The 19,214-nt window shown below is 47.0% G+C and overlaps 3 protein-coding genes across 3 annotated transcripts; 1 reads left to right on the top strand and 2 right to left on the bottom strand.

Annotated features, from left to right (window-relative positions):
• Window positions 1–4,267: 4,267 nt before the first annotated feature.
• LOC123074685 (protein DETOXIFICATION 12) lies at window positions 4,268–7,689 on the bottom strand. The gene is made up of 7 exons (XM_044497462.1): window positions 7,332–7,689; window positions 5,624–6,168; window positions 5,437–5,523; window positions 5,290–5,346; window positions 4,959–5,197; window positions 4,642–4,847; window positions 4,268–4,535 (listed from the first exon to the last, which is right to left on the bottom strand). Exons 1-7 carry the CDS (start codon window positions 7,575–7,577, stop codon window positions 4,464–4,466), a joined length of 1,452 nt encoding a protein of 483 aa, XP_044353397.1. The 5' UTR covers window positions 7,578–7,689; the 3' UTR covers window positions 4,268–4,463.
• A 1,062-nt stretch (window positions 7,690–8,751) lies between these two features.
• On the top strand, window positions 8,752–12,087 carry LOC123074684 (uncharacterized). The gene is made up of 3 exons (XM_044497461.1): window positions 8,752–10,659; window positions 10,748–10,962; window positions 11,048–12,087. The coding sequence occupies exons 1-3, from the start codon at window positions 9,069–9,071 to the stop codon at window positions 12,008–12,010; spliced, it is 2,769 nt and encodes a 922-aa protein (XP_044353396.1). The 5' UTR covers window positions 8,752–9,068; the 3' UTR covers window positions 12,011–12,087.
• Window positions 12,088–14,783: 2,696 nt separating this feature from the next.
• On the bottom strand, window positions 14,784–16,490 carry LOC123076307 (uncharacterized). The gene is made up of 3 exons (XM_044498628.1): window positions 16,407–16,490; window positions 16,110–16,340; window positions 14,784–15,464 (listed from the first exon to the last, which is right to left on the bottom strand). The coding sequence occupies exons 1-3, from the start codon at window positions 16,488–16,490 to the stop codon at window positions 14,784–14,786; spliced, it is 996 nt and encodes a 331-aa protein (XP_044354563.1).
• Window positions 16,491–19,214: the final 2,724 nt, after the last annotated feature.

Genomic DNA, 19,214 nt, shown 5'->3' with positions numbered 1-19,214 from the left:
CCTTGTACATGATGGTGCTGTACGATCGAGCCCGTGTGGGCCCCACCACGAAAACTTCGGACGAAATCTCTATCATATGTTTGTTCCGGCTTATTCTGCAAGCCAATACTTTGTTTTGTTTTGAATTGTGGTATTCGAGTTGCTTCGAAGTCAAATGTTGATTCTATACCTTTTTTCTAAGCGGCTTCTCAACGTATGGAAGTGTGACGATTTACTATGGAATTCATTCGTTCATCCTTGTTCGAATGTTTATTGTGAAGACTATATGTTGCAATTTCTATTCGTTGATTCAATTTGACTATTTGTCTATCAAGATGCTAACGGATGTCACCCTCTTCAGGATGGCTCCGCCAACGCGTCAGAATCCGGAACGCAATGAAGGGAGTCAGGCGAACCCTCCGCCACCACCTCCGCCTCCGGAGGCATGGCAAGATATCATGGCAGCCACCAACGCCAATGCTCAGATGATTCTGCAACTCTTGCAAGAACGCACCCAAGGGCAAGGCAATCAAGGAAATCAAGGCCAAGGCAACAATCAGCCTCACTTCGCTACCCTCAACCAGTTTCTCGCAAATCAGCCCAAGTCTTTCAGCTACTGTGCCGAGGCCACGGATGCCGATGATTGGCTCGTGGACATCAACAAGCATTTTGAATGTAGCAATGTCAGGCCTGAGGACTATGTTAAGTTCGCTTCTTTTCAGCTCAAGGACCAAGCGGATGATTGGTATCAACAATACAAAGATTCCAGAGGAGGTCGTGTGATCACTTGGACTGACTTCTGTCGGGACTTCAAAGCGCACCACATTCCACAAAGTGTTGTTGAGAGCAAGCGTGAGGAGTTCCGCAATCTCAAGCAAGGCAACATGTTGTTATGCGGTTTGACCGATAAAGATCTTCGTAAAATATGTGGGAGCCAATATGAGCATCCAGGTTCCGCTATTGGTTATTGACCGGAGACGTGTCTCGGTCATGTCTACATAGTTCTCGAACCCGTAGGGTCCGCACGCTTAAAGTTCGGTGACGATCGGTATTATGAGTTTTTGTGTTTTGATGTAACGAAGGTAGTTCGGACTCCCGGATATGATCACGGACATGACGAGGAGTCTCGAAATGGTCGAGACGTAAAGATCGATATATTGGACGACTATATTCGGACACCGGAAGTGTTTCGGGTGGTTTCGGAGAAAACCGGAGTGCCGGAGGATTACCGGAACCCCCACGGGAGAAATAATGGGCCTTATGGGCCTTAGTGGAGAGAGAGAGGGCTGGCCTAGGGCAGGCCGCGCGCCCCTCTCCCTCTGGTCCGAATTGGACTAGGAGAGGGGGGGCGGCGCCCCCCTTTCCTTCTCCCTCTCCCCCTTCCTTTCCCCCTCCTAGTAGGAGTAGGAAAGAGGGGAGTCCTACTCCTACTAGGAGGAGGACTCCTCCTCCTGGCGCGCCCCATAGGGCCGGCCGGCCTCCCCCCTTGCTCCTTTATATACGGGGGCAGGGGGCACCTCTAGACACACAAGTTGATCTGTTGATCTCTCCCAGCCGTGTGCGGTGCCCCCCTCCACCATAATCCACCTCGGTCATATCGTAGCGGTGCTTAGGCGAAGCCCTGCGTCGGTAGCAACATCATCACCGTCATCACGCCGTCGTGCTGACGGAACTCTCCCGTGAAGCTCTGTTGGATCGGAGTTCGCGGGACATCATCGAGCTGAACGTGTGCTGAACTCGGAGGTGTCGTACGTTCGGTACTTGGATCGGTCGGATCGTGAAGACGTACGACTACATCAACCGCGTTGTGCTAACGCTTCCGCTTTCGGTCTACGAGGGTACGTGGACACACTCTCCCCTCTCGTTGCTATGCATCACCATGGTCCTGTGTGTGCGTAGGATTTTTTTTGAAATTACTGCGTTCCCCAACATATACAGGGGTGGTACAACACGTGATACATGTGCTAGGAGGCGTAACCACGGTGACCGGAGCAGAAGGCTAAAGGGGTTGCTCAACCCCAAAGAACTCTAGGTCTACGTCGCTGGCAAGAGATTGATCATTCCTTTGGCGCCTGCTTTAGCCCACAAGCACGCCTCATCTTGGATCTCCTGAAAAAAGACGCGATAGGATGATTGCTTACCATCGAAAATGCACGCATTGCTCTGGCACCACCTAGGCCGTGAGCATGATGATGGAGGAGAGTCCCCGACGATGGGTGTTAGGGGCATTGGTGCAGGAATACGCCAACCAAGTGGAGAAGCCCATTGTCAAGTCGGGTAACGATGTCGTGGATCGACACTAAGATAGCACCTCGTGCCAAACACGTCGGGAAAAGGAACAACCGACAAGCAAGTGTTGAAGGTCTTCGGAGGACTTGGTCATAGCAAATGCACCAGTCATCATGCGGGAGGCCATGGCGAGCAAACCTATTTGTTGTCCAACCAGTATCTTGGAAGGCGAGCCAAGTGAACACCTTGATGCAGAGAGGTCCAGGTTTCCAAGAAGTGCGCCAATTAGGACCTAGGATCGATCCATGGAAAAGGGCAAGGTACTAGGAGTTGACGGTGTAGCTGCCGGACTTCGTCCAACAGCAATGAAACGTATCCGGCAAGTCTGTGGGCTCTAGGTGGTGTAGGCGACGCCAGGTCCGAACATATTGCACAAGCGTAGCAGGCTGGAGTCCGCCGTGAATGTCACGGATCCAAGCCCGATTCGTCAAACCTTGGCGCATAGTGTGGTTTCGGTGGCGTCCCTTTGGTCACCGCAACAAGAAATAAGCGGGCCTAGGTCGGCAATGGGGTTCCCGTCGATCCAAGAGTCGGACCAAGACAAGAAAGTATTCCCATCACCAACAGACCATGATGTAGAGGCATGAAAAATCTGCAAGGCCTCAACATCGTCAGGGGGGTGGAACTGACTCCAAGGGCGAGTCGGGTCCGTGCGCTTGAGCCACAACCAGCGGGTTGCGAAGCGTGCCAACACGATAGAGATCTTAGCCCGGTGGTGGCAAACCTTAGCCCGGTTGACCTTGCACCGAACTACCCTTGGCATCCTTGCGCCCGGCCCAAAGAAAATTGTGGATGATCTGGTTGACCATGGCGAGGATCGTCTTGTTGAGGACGATGGCGACGAGTAAGTGGGTAGGCATTGCACAAAGGACGTGCCGAACTAGCGCAAGTCGGCCGCCAAGAGATAACATGGAAGCCCGCAAGTGGATAGCTTCTTCTCGAGCTTGTCAACAAGAAGGAGAAGGTCGACGTCGGATGGCCTCCTGATGGAAAGAGGAAGATCCAGGTACTCCACGGATAAGTGGGCGATGGGGCACGCAATGGAGGCGGTGAAGGTGATCACCTGGTCATCACAGCACTGGATAGGTGTCGCAGAGCACTTGTTGTAGTTGGTGCACATCCCGCTGACATTGCCAAAGAGGGTAAGCAGCTCTTTGATCGCCGAAGATTCATGCTCGTCAGGTGGCAGAAAACGATGATGTCGTCGGCGCATAACGAAACACTACAGGTCGTGTGTCGCGTCTGCAGGAGGCCCACTCGACTCGCAACTTGGATGAGAGAGTTTAGGATGTCGATGACCAAAACGAAGAGAAGGGGGGGGGGGAGAGGATCTCCCTGGCAAAGGCCCCTTGCGTGGAAGATGGGTGGGTCGGGGATGCCGTTAACAAGGACACGTGTGGAGGCAGATGCAAGGGTGATAGAAATCCACTCCTGCCAACGTGCGCCAGAACCCAAGTGAGTGAGGGTTTTGAGGAGGAAAGGTCACAACACCAAGTCGAAAGCATGGGCGATGTCAAGCTTGAGAAGCATGGGGGGGGGGGGGGTTCTTGAGGTTACAAATTTTACTTTAGAACATGATAAATCTTCCACAACAACGCGGCAATTTTACTGGTTTTTACATGGCAATTCGAAAACTTTTGCTGTGAGTCATTATTTTGAGCGAACGAAAATGTTCGTTCATTCCTCCTCCATTCATTCCTTCCTGCCTGGGGAACGAATCGTTCGCTTGGAGGGACCTCCCCATCTGACGTTGCGCTGTATTGCGGTCCTACAGAAAATCATTAGTCCCCAAAAAGTCAGTTGTACAAAACCCAAAACGAAAAGCAACAAATAATAGATGAGAGGAAAAGCTTCATCAAACATGCGACACCAACTCCCTTTTAATAGCAAAGATTAATAGTAGAGACGAGATGCAGCCGTAAGTCTGGAGCTGTCCGGCATGGACCCTCTCTGTCTCTCCGAGTCGAGCAAAACTAAGCGGAAAGGTGAACGAGAGGATTTCAAAATCGAGCTTCACCAAACATTTCGCCGCGGACACCAAACAAGTAAAGAGGGAGAAAAGGGAGTAGTTTACGTCCTCTTCCTCCTCTACAATTACATTGTCACTTCAGAGAGAAACCACAGCCTTTTCTAAATAAAAAAAAGAGAGAAACCACAGCGATGGGATGCGTGTCCCCTACAAAATTGCAGCGTAACTATTCCAGCAGAGATCTCGACTCAGACTCCATTGCCTTCTCACTGAGCGATCTCTCCCTAGCTTCGTCAGCCTGCATAATACAAAAAACATGCAACGGACCGTAAGATTGTGTATCGGACCGTTCGTTTTCACGTATGATTTTTTATATAGGTGTAAGTGGGTTCAGAGGAACAAACCATCTTCTGCCAGTTGGTGAAAAACGTGATGGCGGAGAGGAGCGTGGTCTGAGAGATGGATCCACAGACGACGCCCATCCAAAGCCCCTTTGCCCCCATCTTGAGCACAAAACCCAGAAGCATCGCCATGGGGATTCCGAGCAGGTAGAAGGAGCCGAGGTTGACGTACGCGCCCACGTGCTGCCACCCGCATCCTCGAGCGACGCCTGAGGAAGAACCTACAGATGGTTAGTAACAGCAAGAGTACCTGCATTTTGTTGGAAACGATGGACAACTTAAAAGGTTATGCAACTGCTCTCAGAAGAAGTAAATGTGACCTGAGAGAACCCCTTGCAAGCCATCGGTGACCACGGTGATGCAGACGAGGGGAACCATGGCGGCGACGGCGGATGCGACCTCCTCCTCGCTGCTGTAAGCGCGGCCCAGGAGGCGCCGTGACAGCAAGAGGGTTCCACTGACGATCACCGCCTCTGTCACCGCGACCGACATGACGACACGGACCGCCGATCGAGCTCCTTCGGGGTTCCCAGCACCTAATTCGTTTGCTACTCGCGTGCTGTTCATTACAAAAAAAAGTTACAGAATTAATTACCGAACTGAAATTATTTCCATGTGGTGAAAAGCATCGGCCATGTATTTAGATCGTACCTTCCAGCAGCTCCAAGTCCATAAGGTATAGTAAAGAGCAATGTGATGCTCGTGAGGCTGTGAGAATAATGACAGTAAAAATGTAAGTTCAACGTTGTTGTATAAGCAGATTTAACCCACATAAAACAGTCAACATTTGGTATATACCATATTGAGAGCACCGAGGTTTGAAGCTCCGGGTTGGGCAGAAGCCCCGACATGAGAATAAGCAGCTCAAATGACCACCACTCAAGACTGAAAACAAATGTAAACATTACATGATTAGCCACATAAAACTGAAGAATGCGAAGTTAATTTTCATTTCCAATTACTGGTTCTTGTGGTTAGTGGTTACCATATCATGAGCGCAGAGGGCAGGGCCAGGCGCAGGAACACACCCACCCCCCGGAAGGCCTTGATGGTCGGCGGCGTGCGCGTCTCCTTGCAGGAGCTCGACATCACAATGTAGGCCACGAGCATAGCCACGTTGAGCCAGTATGACACGCTGATGGCCAGGGCGGCGCCGGTGTACCCCATCCCGGTCCTGAACACCATGACCCAGCAGAGCGGGACGTGGAGCGCCAGCCTCGCCACGGACGACAGGAGCAGCGGCGTGGTGAGGCTCTGCGACTGCAGGAACTTGGTGATGGGCTGGATCACCGCGTTGGCGAAGAGCCCAGGGATGAGCCACACGATGTACCTCCCGGCCCCGTGCGCGATCAGGGGGTCCTGCCCGATCAGCGCCAGGATCTTGCCCATGAACGCCCACAGGAGCGAGAGCGGGACGCACACCACCAGGAGGGTGACGATGGCTCGGTACGTGTGGAGCCCCAGAGTGTGGTACTGCCTCGCGCCGTAGGCCTGGCCGCAGAGCGTTTCCAGCGCGCTCGCCATGCCGATCTGTTTCAGGAATTTATTCAGTAATATACCTACTTGATGTTGATCACTGAAAATCGACCGTAGAGGAAATTTAGGCTGACAAAATGGTGCAAAATCCATTATTGCAGAAGAAAAAGATTGTTTGAACGGTTCTTCTGAATTGACTACTACTTTGATGGCTGCGGAATACTTTTCCTGCGGTGTCACACTGTCGTTATCGGACTAGTTGATACAAGGAAATAATATCACTTTCGACCAATCAGGAATCTGATGGCATGGCACCCGCAAGTACAGTCTCTCGCTAGTCTCAATAATTCCCGGTTAGACTAGTGAGAGTAACATAAGTACTCCCTCCGTTTCTTTTTATTTCACATATAAGATTTGGTCAAAGTCAAAGTACACAAAGTTTGATCAAATTTATATAAGAAAATATAAACATCTACAATACTAAAACTATATAGTATGAAAATGCGTTTCATGGTGCATCTGTTAATATTGATTTCATATTGTGAATGTTTATATTTTTTAATATAAAGTTAGTCAAACTCTACAAAGCTTGACTTTGACCAAACCTTATATGCGAACTAAAAAGAAACGGAGGGAGTAGTAACATCACACATATCTAGATAAAATGGATAATGTGGCAAGCAATAAATGAAGAAAAAGAGGCATGTGGTAACATAGCTAGTTACTACTAGTATGAGTAACATCATACATATCAAGGCAAAATGAGTCTACAGCCTAATAAATGAAGTGTTGCATGTTACCACACATATGTTACTACCCACTATAGCATGTTACTACTCTATGTTACTACCTTGTGGCTAGTCTTAGAAAAACACAGAGTCACATGCTCATCCAACTGCAGTGGTAATATACTACTCTAAAGTCCTAACTCCTAACCCAATGGGAATAAAGAACACGTGAGCTAGTCTCGTTTTCCCTTGTCTGTATTTCATTCAACCAAGATGGAAAAATTCCTGGGAGCAATCTCGATGAGCCAAGAACACACCATGACCGTCGCCAAATCGCAATGGACGAGGAGACCAGAGGAATGCGCGGCGTGCAATAAGGGGAAATTAAGGCTGGATGCCTGGCTATCACGAGGCGAAGGGAAACTGAAGGGGGATAAACGAGAGGCCGTAAACGGAATGGAATATGCGAAAGATAAGTGGTGTGCGTACGAGGAGGCTGAAGCCGGAGACGGAGGCGAGGGAGGTGGCGATGGCAGCGGAGGAGAGCGGGAGGACGCCGGGGAGGTGGCCGACCATCATGTTGGAGGACACCTGCACCGCGTACTGCGACAGGCTCACCGCCACCATCGGCAGCGCCAGGTACGCTAGCTTCCCGGCCTCGCTCCGCCAGCGCCCCGCCCCCTCCTCGGCGGCGTCCCCCTGGTCCTTCCGCGGCAGCAGAGGCGCCTCCGCCATGGCGCGCGCGCTCGAGGTGGATGATCGAACGAGCTCCGGAGGCGGTCGGAGCGCTGTGTGCCCGTGCGGTCGCGGCCTGGCCCTCCTGCTGAGTTATTACTGGACCGCGCGCGCTGCGTGGGTATTAGTAATGTGTTTGCTCTGGACCGCTGCCTGGGCACGGCGCCGAGTCGTGGCCGCCGTCGTGGTCGTGACGGCACATCCGGTTAAAAAATCATGGCGCCGTGAGCATATATAACGTGGATCCTGTGCGTGTTGGTCCAGGTCCAAGGCCCGTGAGTAAATTGCACAGAAGTACCATAATTGGGGCATTGAAAGCAGATTGGTACCGAGATTGGTAATTTTTACGTGTCAGTACTAAGATTGGGGCTAGCCGTTGCAAAAAAAAGACTAAAAGCTCGTTTTGTACGTATTGACACTAAAGCTGACCGATTGGGCCCGCCCGTCAGGCGTCACGCTGGCCAGTGCGCGCGTCGCCTGCGCTGGCTGCGCGCTGACTCGGACGAGGCCGGCTCGGCCCGTTGGTGCGACCGAGCCAGACCCCGACCCCGCTATGCCCTGTCCTTTTCCTCGCACCTCGCCGGCGGCTGCCTCCCCGCCCGCCCCGCCGCCGCCGCACCACGCCGCCGTAGCCATCGATCGAACTGCTTAGGCGCTGTCACCTCCCTCCTCTCCCCCGCGGCTGTTGTGCCCTCCTCTCCCTCGCGGCCGCTGTGCCCTCCTCTCCCCCGCGGCCGCTGTGCCCTCCTCTCCCCCGCGGCTGCTGTGCCCTAGGCGACGATGGCCTCGGCGACTCCGGCAGGCGGCGATGGCCTGGGCGATGCGAGCGGCGGCGACCTCCCCCGCTTCGATGGCAGTGGTGGCTACTCCAGCTCGGAGTACAGTAGCGCGGAGGAAGATTTTGCGGAGCCGGCGTTGTCGATGGAGCAGAGGCTGCGGATGGCGCGAATTTGGGTGGACAACCATAGCACCGCCCATCACTGGACTCATGGCTTCGGTGGTGTTCTGTAAGTGCTCCACTGTTTCATTCTTGCTCCATTCTTGCTCACTGAAATTGGGGATTAGGGTTAGAGTTTACTGCCTGCATGTTTAGCACTCTAATTGCTAGGCCTAACTAGAGCAGAGTAGTATAGTGGATTACATGAGTCCTAACTAGAGCAGAGCAGAGCAGCATCAGTGGATTACATTGTTATTTCTTAGTCCAAATTGTCAGAGCAGCATTAGGTGTTACCTAGCTAGGGTAAATAAAAGCTTTGCTTATATGTTAACTTAAACAAAGCTCTGTTTATATGTTAACTTGTGTATATGTTAACTTAAACAAAACTCTGTTTATATGTTAACTTGTTTATATGTTAACTGAAACAAATCTTTGTTTATATGTTAGACAATATGTTAAGTAAAATTGTTTATTAACCAATTTTGTCTGTTATTTCATTTTGCAGTTTGTATGATGACATTTTGGATGTTAGGTTCTTTTTTGATGCTTCAGAAATGTTAGAGCTGAAGCTCTGCAGTTCAGATGTAACATACCTGAATATGATTGCAGTGATGGAAACCCCAGGATTTAGTGAATATGATCTGCTGTTTCACATTGAGAATCCAGATTTAGGGGAGAAAGGATTGGAGATGGTAGAGAGTAATGCTGAGTTGCAACTAGTAAAGAGGCAGGTTGAGGAGTGTAAAGTTTTAAATTTGCTAGTGAGGGCATGTCCACCTCCTTGCAGCAAGTTTCAGAGGCAAGAATTATCCACTGTTGTGTATGAAGAGCCTGTGTTATATGATCTCAGTGAGCCACCCATCTATGCTGTTGATGAAGAAGGAGTTGCCTTTGAAAGTCAGAGTAGCAGCTGCAGTTTAGTAGCTCATGGTACTGGTGTTTGCACACAAGAGAGCAAGAATGTAAAAGGAAAACTGAAAGCTGTTTTGGAAATAGAAGAAGAAGAGGGATATGATGGCAGTGGTGGTTCTGATTGTGAAGGTGAAGATGACAATGATATAAACCCTTTTTATACGGGTGATGCTGATGACATAGAGATGGATGAGGGAAAGAAACAGAGAGAGTATGATGAAGTAGAAGAGGAAGAAACAGATGATGAAGAATCTGAGGAGGAAGAAATGGTGCATTACTCTGGTGACACAGAGGTTGAGGAACCTTTTGAAATGGATGAAGATGACAAGGTTGTTTCACAGGATGAAGAAACTGTAATTGTACATGAAGAGAAGAAGAAGAAGAAACAGAAGCTTCCAGTTAGGAAAGGGCCTACAACAAGGACACATTCAAGTGTAGTTCAAGAGGAGGAACCTGATTTCCAACCTTCATCTGATGAAGAAGAGAAAGGATTGTTGAAGGAGGCTGATGATGATGGTTATGAGCCATTGGCATTTGTGCTGCCAAAGAAAAGGAAGAGCAGGGCAAAGCAGAGGCCTCCTAGAAAATGGTACAATGAGAAAATGGAGGCACCACATGAGCAATTATGTCTACAGATGTGTTTCAAGGATCAACATCAATTCAGAGAGGCTTTGTTGAACTTACACATCACTCAAGGCAGAAACTTCAAATATCATAGGAACTCAGATCAAAGAATAATTGTAGAATGCAACCAAAAACATTGCAACTTCTTTATGGTGGCAGCAGTTATAAAAGGTGAAACTACTTTTGTAATTAAGAAGATGAGAATTAAGCACACTTGCCCTATTAGTACAGAGACAACAAGGGTAAGTGCCAAGTGGCTTGCACAGAAGTATGAGTCACTGTTCAGATCTGATCTAACAACTGGCATTCAGACTTTGATTGATGCCTTCATGGAGAAGTATGGTGTGGATGTGCCCAAGTCAATGGCATATAGGGCAAAGAACCTAGCTATTGATGCTGTGCTAGGAGACCACAAGAAGCAATACCCTAGGTTGAAAGACTATGCTCAGACAGTGATGGATACAAACCCTGGGAGTAGAGTAGTAGTCACTACTGTAACTCCAACACCCACTGAAAAAATCCCCCATCTAGGTCCAAGATTCCATGCTATGTTCTATTGCATCAATGGAGCAAGGGAGGGGTTTCTCAAGGGGTGCAGACCATTCATTGGTTAGTATGTTCACCTTGTGCATTAGTTACATATTGTTTCATCTTGAAATGCATTTGAATGTTTTTAATACTGAATTTTCTTGCTCAGGTGTTGATGGGTGCTTCATTAAGTTAACTACTGGTGCTCAACTACTTGCTGCCACTGGTAGAGATGGCAACAACAATATATACCCACTAGCATTTGGTATTGTTGGGCAAGAGGACACACCTAACTGGTGTTGGTTTCTACACCAACTTAAAATCTGCCTAGGAGGAGAAGTGGGAAGGTTTGGTCCATATACAATAATGTCAGATAGACAAAAGGTATGTGCTTGCATCTTATGTCATTGTTCCTATATGGTTGTTTTGTGCTAGATAGTAGCTTAGCTAGTTTAATTGTGTGTCCCAGGGCCTACTAAATGCAGTGAATGCTGTCTTTCCTAAGTGCAACCAAAGGTTCTGCCTTAGGCATATCTATGCAAACTTCCAAAATGCTGGGTTTAGGGGGGAAGATCTGAAAAAGTGTATGGATAATGCTGCCTATGCATATAGTGAACACAAATTTAACATTGCAATGAATGACCTTAGAGATGAGTGTGAGCAAGCTTGGGAGTGGCTTTGTCAAATACCCAAGAAAACATGGGCAAGGCATGCATTTGACACAAACTGCAAGACTGACGTTGTAGTTAACAATTTATCTGAGGTGTTCAACAAGTATGTCCTAGATGTTAGGAAGAAACCAATTAGGACAATGTGTGATGGAATAAAGGATAAGCAGATGGTGAGGTGGCATAGGAATAGGGAGAGTGGAAAGAAAGCTAGATGGGACATAACACCCCATTATAGTGAGAAGCTAGAGGTTGAGAAGGAGAGGGCCAAATATTGCAAACCAATTCAAGTTGGTGTGGACTTGTGGCAAGTTACAAGTGGGCAGCAAACCCATGCTGTTAACTTGCAAATGCACACATGTGGGTGCAGAAAATGGGACCTAAGTGGCATCCCATGTAACCATGCCATCTCAGCAATAAACAAGGCCAAAAGAAAACCAGAGGATTATGTCAGCAAGTTCTTCAAGAAAGAAATTTATCTGGCAGCTTATGAACCAATGATCTATCCAGTTCCTGGTGAGCATGACTGGACAGGGACCCCTGGTCCAGACATTGACCCACCTGCATTTAAAGTGAAGAGAGGAAGAAAGAAAGAGAAGAGGATCAAGGGGAAATTTGAAGTCCCAAAGCCTAAGGAGACATCAAGAATGGGGACTATAACATGTGGCAATTGTGGACTGCAAGGACATAGGTACACAAGCTGCAACAAGCAGTTGAAGCCTGAGCTGGCTTTGAGGAAGAACAAACATGTGGTAATCCTCTAATAAGTAGTAACAGGTTTTCCTTCTTGTACATTCTATTTTTTTAAGTACTAACTCATTTTCCTTCTTTGTTTATGCAAGCCTCTTGCAAGGAATTCCAATGCTGGTGCTGCTGCTACTACACAAGCATCAACAACTTCTCATCCAACTCCTACAACAACACCAACAGCTGGAACAGGAGCTGGGAGAGGAGCTGGGAGAGAAGCTGGGAGAGGGGCTGCAGCTGCAGCTGCTGGGAGTGGTGCTGCTAGAGGTGCTGGTAGAGGTGCTGGTAGAGGTGATGCACCAGGTGCTGGGAGAGGTGCTGGGAGAGGGAGAGGTACATTCTCTGCCCCAAGGCAATCTGGTCCCTCCACATCTACTGCTCCCTCTACATCTACTGCTACTCCACCTTCTGGTGGTAGAAACAGAGGATGGAGAGCCTACTTCTATGCAAGTGGTAACCACTAAATGGCACATGTGCCATGTAATGTTCAAAACTAGATACTTCATGTGTGTTCTTGCATCCTATGGTACAATGTGATCTTGCTGGTGCTCTCAGTGTACTTTGCTGGTGCTCTTATTGTACTTTGCTGGTGTACTTTAAGAATCAATGCCATATATGGCTTTTGTTCATGTGGATGGATGGATTTATTTATTAGTTAATGCCATTTCTGGAGCTGGCTTTTGTTCATGTGGATGGATGTGATCTTGCTATTTATTAGTTAATCAATGCCTGGAATGGACTATGTTCATGTGGATGGTTCTTTTTATATCTTTTTATGATTGATATGTTCATGACAATGGTGCATACTATTGGATAGAGTAACTCTGTTGCTGGATATATTGCTGGATATATTGTTGTATACATTGTTGGATATGTTGTTAAGGTCTAGGCTAAAAAAGAAGCACTTTGGGTTTTCGGTGGCTCGGGGTCGACGGAACCACCTAAAGGCATCATTTAGGGTCTAGGGTGGCTCGGGGTCGACGGAACCACCTAAACCTATCAATTAGGCTCTAGGGTGGCTCGGGGTCGACGAAACCACCTAAACCTATCAATTAGGCTCTAAGGTGGCTCGGGGTCGACGGAACCACCTAAACCTATCAATTAGGGTTTTGGTGGCTCGTGGTCGACGGAACCACCTAAAGGCATCATTTAGGGTCTAGGGTGGCTCGGGGTCGACGGAACCACCTAAAGGCATCAACTAGGGTTTTGGTGGCTCGGGGTCGACGGAACCACCTAAAGGCATCAACTAGGGTTTTGGTGGCTCGGGGTCGACGAAACCACCTAAAGCATCAACTAGGGTCTAGGGTGGCTCGGGGTCGACGGAACCACCTAAAGGCATCATTTAGGGTCTAGGGTGGCTCGGGGTCGACGGAACCACCTAAAGGCATCAACTAGGGTTTTGGTGGCTCGGGGTCGACGGAACCACCTAAAGGCATCATTTAGGGTCTAGGGTGGCTCGGGGTCGACGGAACCACCTAAAGGCATCAACTAGGGTTTTGGTGGCCCGGGGTCGACGGAACCACCTAAAGGCATCAACTAGGGTTTTGGTGGCTCGGGGTCGACGGAACCACCTAAAGGCATCAACTAGGGTTTTGGTGGCTCGGGGTCGACGGAACCACCTAAAGCATCAACTAGGGTCTAGGGTGGCTTGGGGTCGACGGAACCACCTAAAGGCATCATTTAGGGTCTAGGGTGGCTCGGGGTCGACGAAACCACCTAAAGGCACCAACTAGGGTTTTGGTGGCTCGGGGTCGACGGAACCACCTAAAGGCATCATTTAGGGTCTAGGGTGGCTCGGGGTCGACGGAACCACCTAAAGGCATCAACTAGGGTTTTGGTGGCTCGGGGTCGACGGAACCACCTAAAGGCATCAACTAGGGTTTTGGTGGCTCGGGGTCGACGGAACCACCTAAAGCATCAACTAGGGTCTAGGGTGGCTCGGGTCGACGGAACCACCTAAAGGCATCAACTAGGGTTTTGGTGGCTCGGGGTCGACGAAAACACCTAAACCTATCATCTAGGCTCTAGGGTGGCTCGGGGTCGACGGAACCACCTAAACCTATCAATTAGGCTCTAGGGTGGCTCGGGGTCGATGGAACCACCTAAAGCATCAACTAGGGTCTAGGGTGGCTCGGGGTCGACGGAACCACCTAAAGCATCAACTAGGGTCTAGGGTGGCTCGGGGTCGACGAAAACACCTAAAGGCATCAACTAGGGTCTAGGGTGGCTCGGGGACGACGGAAACACCTAAAGGCATCAACTAAGGTCTAGGGTGGCTCGGGGTCGACGGAACCACCTAAAGGCATGAACTAGGGTTTTGGTGGCTCGGGGTCGACGGAACCACCTAAAGCATTCAACTAGGGTCTAGGGTGGCTCGGGGTCAACGGAACCACCTAAAGCATCACTGTAACATAACATATGTAACTATTCCTTTTGCAAATGCATTTAAACCATCAATATAACATAAGCATCACTCTAACATAAGCATTACTTTTGCAAATGCATTTAAGCATTTAAGCATCACTATAACATAAGTAACACTGGAGTTCAACACATTATAGAATACACATCCATTGTTCACATTGATCACATTACATAGTGGAGTTCAAATGCACAATCCATCCTTTTCTCACAAAAGGATGAATAGCATAACTACTAGAGTTAACAACCAGAGTTCACAATTAGTACTAGAACCATACATTACACAACCATAATTCTAAGTTACTAGGTCATTGCACAACCATCATTCCCAAAAGGTCTGCAATGCCCACTAATCTCAAGTCATCTTGTTCAGTTCTGCAAGATGGCCTGGATCCCCTTGATCTTCTCCTTCAGCTTCTCCTCTGCCTTGATGAGCTCAGTAATCTTAAACTCTTGCATCTGCTTCTCTTCATTATGGTTTTCCTTGAGCTTCAGCAGATCAGCAACCTGGAGCTTCAACTCTAGCTTCTCTTGGGTGAGCTTCTCCTCAAACTTTGTGAACTCTGCATTCTTCAACTCCAAATTCATCCTACCCTCACTCAACAATTCCTTCTCTTTCATATTCTTCAACTTCAAGTTTTGGATGACAGTTGCTTGAGCACTTGTCAGGTTGCACAGGAGTTCATACTTTTGTTGAAGCTTCTGTGCAGCTGCATCTTTCTTTGCCATTTCTGCATTCATACCAGCCACCAATTCAGCTCTGCATTGGTGCTGATATGTGACAGCAGACTGCAGATAACTGAAATCCACAACCCTATCCTGCTGAAAGTCCACAAGTTGATGCACATCTTTCACTAACTTGTCATAGTCTGCATCCAGCTTGTTCTTTTCTTCTGTCAACTGATGAATAGTTAGAGCACTTTGAAGATTATCATTCACCCTAGCAGACTTGCTCTCTTCAACCATTGACCAAAGCTTCAGCAATGCATTCTCCATTGTTGGGGGCCACTGCTCATCAACCCACTGAACAAACCCACAATTCTGACCTTCCTGGAAAAATTAGAAGGGCAAAATTTAGTACAATACAACTACTAAGAGTACTAAGCAACAGTTAGTTCATGGCAGTACCTAATGTTGGCACTGACATTAACTGGATTTGCACAGCCATTTGCTAAGCAACAGGACCACATTGTAAAATAAATTAATGTAATCCTACAATGGATGATCAACTCATATATTTACCAGGCACCAGAGTAACACTCCATTCAACTTAGAAGTTGCTAAGCAGCCATGTGCTAAGCAACAGCAGTTGCTAAGAATTGACCATTAATATAATGAAATCCTAACAGTAATAAGCAACACAATGTGAACTACTTTGCCCACCTAAATACACTACACTAGCCTGCAGCAACAAACTAGCTAATGAGACTACCTACTGTCAGCAGTAAGCAATTGTTACTAACTGGCTCCACTGAACTTAATATTGAGCAACACTGCATTTGGAAAGAAGTGTAAATAAATAGCATGTGCACACAACAGGAGCATATATTTTAGCAGAAATGCATTCCACTGAACTTAATAATGATCATTCCTAACAAATTTAGCATGCACATAACTGAATCACAGGTGGCAAACAAGACTCTGCCACTTTCAATGAACACATCCAGTGCTTAATCACCAAGGCAAGAAAATTACCGGCTCTGCACATGCTAAGAACCTTCTCCCAGTCATTGTTCCTTCAAACGCAACAAGCCTCTCTGATGGCTTCCCATGCTTCTCGCACAACACTATCAGATCTAGCTCAAGACCCTTGTAATCCGGGTCCTCAAGAGAGAAAGGCACCTGCCCAAGCAAAATCCAAGTTACCATCATGTGCAGAGGACGAGGACAAATCAAATCAAACGAAATCCTAACAACAAAGACCACCTACACACAAAAATCCCCAAATTTCCTAAACCTAACCCTAACCCTAGCTCCAATGGAGTAACTTACCTGGTTCAGCCCATCGGTGGAGGTTTCGGAGTGCATGTACGGGAGGCTTGAGTTGTCGTCGCTGCTCTCGTCCTCCAGAACCATGGCTGCGGCGGCGTGCTGTGGCGGCCGGCGGTGGCGGGCGCAGGCGACGGCGAGGCAGAGAGCAGGAAGAAAGAAAGAAGAAGGCGAGCGCGGTCGGGGTCGGGGTCTGGCTCGGTCGCACATAAACGGGCCGAGCCGACCTTGTCCGAGTCAGCGCGCAGCCAGCGCAGGCGACACGCGCACTGGCCAGCGTGGCGCCTGACGGGCGGGCCCAATCGGTCAGCTTTAGTGTCAATACGTACAAAACGAGCTTTTAGTCTTTTTTGCAACGGCTAGCCCCAATCTTGGTACTGACACGTAAAAATTACCAATCTTGGTACCAATCTGCTTCCAATGCCCCAATTGTGGTACTTCTGTGCAATTTACTCAAGGCCCGTGCTGGAAAAAATTGGAAACTGTGGAATGCTACGCGCTATGTGCTCCACCTGGCATTCAGCACTGCGATGTGGAGGATAGAACGAGTCTTCTACCAATCGCTATGCTAATTTTTGTGATGCCCACTTCAATCCCCACAAACAAGGCCTTAAATTCCTTTCCACTTTTTTCTGAAGCCAAGGCTCATACTACTAAGAGCATGGTTAATAGTACACCCAGCTGATGGCTATATGACGTTGTCATGTCATCTATAGCCAACCTTGTAGCCTTCAAGTATAATAATAAGATATAAAGATGTGCTACTTCATTAATAAATGGTCCATCGTTCACTTTCACATAGTGCCTAGGAGCATGTGCTGCAGTTAGCTCTTATTCTGTAGCCGGCTCCTCTTCTCTCTCCTCTTCTCTCCCTTCCATGTCAGCAGAAAATAATATTTTAACCCTTACAGCCTGCTTACTTAAGCTTATTATGCTTGCTCTAATTTGGTCCAGTTTCGAGCCTAGCTGACATAGTGAATTTATTAATACACTATGCTACCTAATTTTTAAGGCCTCACATTCAACTGAGCTCTCCAAACTAAAACCTGGTCACCTAATTCTCAAACAGCTCTCTTATTCAATTCTTTTAATAATTCATTATGCTTCCTAGTTTTGAAGCTTTTCTGGTTAATTCAATTTTGGATTTGGTTCATAATTTTAACCGGGTCAATGATTTTTAAATTAATCGGCAGCAACCGGCCTATAGAGACATATCAATCCCGCACAACCTTTCACCATCAAGAAAAAAATGCCATGTGTAATGTTGTAGCATCATAATAGTACATTGTAGCCACCAACGCAGAAAATTTCCTCACATAAGTATAAGTTGATTAGCGGATAACACTGAATCACACTGCGGAAGGCCCACCAATACAATGTATTATAAATAAAAATAAAACACACTACATCATCTCCCCCACATGCCAAATCAAGTACTCCATCAGTTTTAAAATATAAGGTGTACTAGTTTTTTGAAAAGTCAAATTTCTTGAACTTTGACCAAGTTTAGAGGCAAAAATATCGACATCCACAATACTAAATAAATAAAACATGAAAATTCATTTCATGATGAATCTAATGATGTCGATTCGATTTATGGGTATTGATATATTTCTCTACAAATTTGGTCAGACTTAAAGAGATTTGACTTTTCAAAGAACTAATACACATTATATTCCGAAACAGATGGAGTAAAAGAATTATGTGTGTATTACTTTTTTGAAAAGTCATTATTTTTTAATTTTGACCAAGTTAAGAGCCAAAAATATCAGCATCCACAATACTAAATAAATAAAATATGAAACTCATTTCATGATGAATCTAATGATACCGATTTGATATTGTAAATATTGATATATTTCTCTACAAATTTGGTCAACCTTAAGGGGGTTTGACTTTTCAAAGAACTACTACACCTCATATTCTGTAACAGAGGGAGTAAAAAATTTATGAAAACCCAACAATACCAACGACACAGAAAAGCGCGCAAAACCCTTGTAGTATTTAAATGATTAGCGAATTCGAAAAGCCATTGGTATTGCAAGCCGCTTGAAGCATGGTTGTGTGTTGCGATCTTTTCTCGGCGCATTAGGCTACGTTCTTTTGCCCTCGGTCTTAGTCCAGAGCTATTTGAGTTAGCAATGGTAGGTATTTTCGGGGATTACCAATGGTAGTTGAGATATATAACAGTACGATCTGATCACCTCGTATTAGTAGATCAAATACATTAACCAAGAACAAAATAAGGTCATATGTGTAGACAAACAGATACTATGTTATAAGAGTTCAGAACGATGCTTGATCAACCATATCCACGAACTGAATTCGGATACATGCTAATGTAGTTAAAAATCTCATTAGAGATTCATCTGGCCTCTTTTCACTTCCAACAACACTCCTATCCCAAAAAAGGAATACAATTGTTTTTGATCTCCTGCTACAACAACCTTCGATCAAGCCTGTAAATATCCCCATATCTAATGAAGAGATCATCAGCGCCACACTTTAGTTCAACTACCTGTTTGTAAGCTATACAAATTTAATCAAGTCCAACAAGCAAAATGTAGATTACAAAACAATGGTATAAAATGACAAGCACATATAGAAATAAATTGTACTGTCAATGTAAGCTTAAATTGCAAACAAAACAATGTTGTATGAGAGAAAAGTGTGAAGCACAGTGACAACAGAATTAGCTCACCCCTTCATACTGATGTATACTAGAGATGGTCAGTGCCGTAAGCTAATCTTCTTTATACTTCTTTTTGTGTGGATTTTTTGGTGTTCTTTTACAACCCGAATCAGTTAATA

The sequence above is a fragment of the Triticum aestivum genome, chromosome 3D, assembly GCF_018294505.1.
Source record: "Triticum aestivum cultivar Chinese Spring chromosome 3D, IWGSC CS RefSeq v2.1, whole genome shotgun sequence".
Classification (NCBI taxonomy): domain Eukaryota; kingdom Viridiplantae; phylum Streptophyta; class Magnoliopsida; order Poales; family Poaceae; genus Triticum; species Triticum aestivum.
This window is presented reverse-complemented; position numbering and strand designations above follow the sequence as displayed.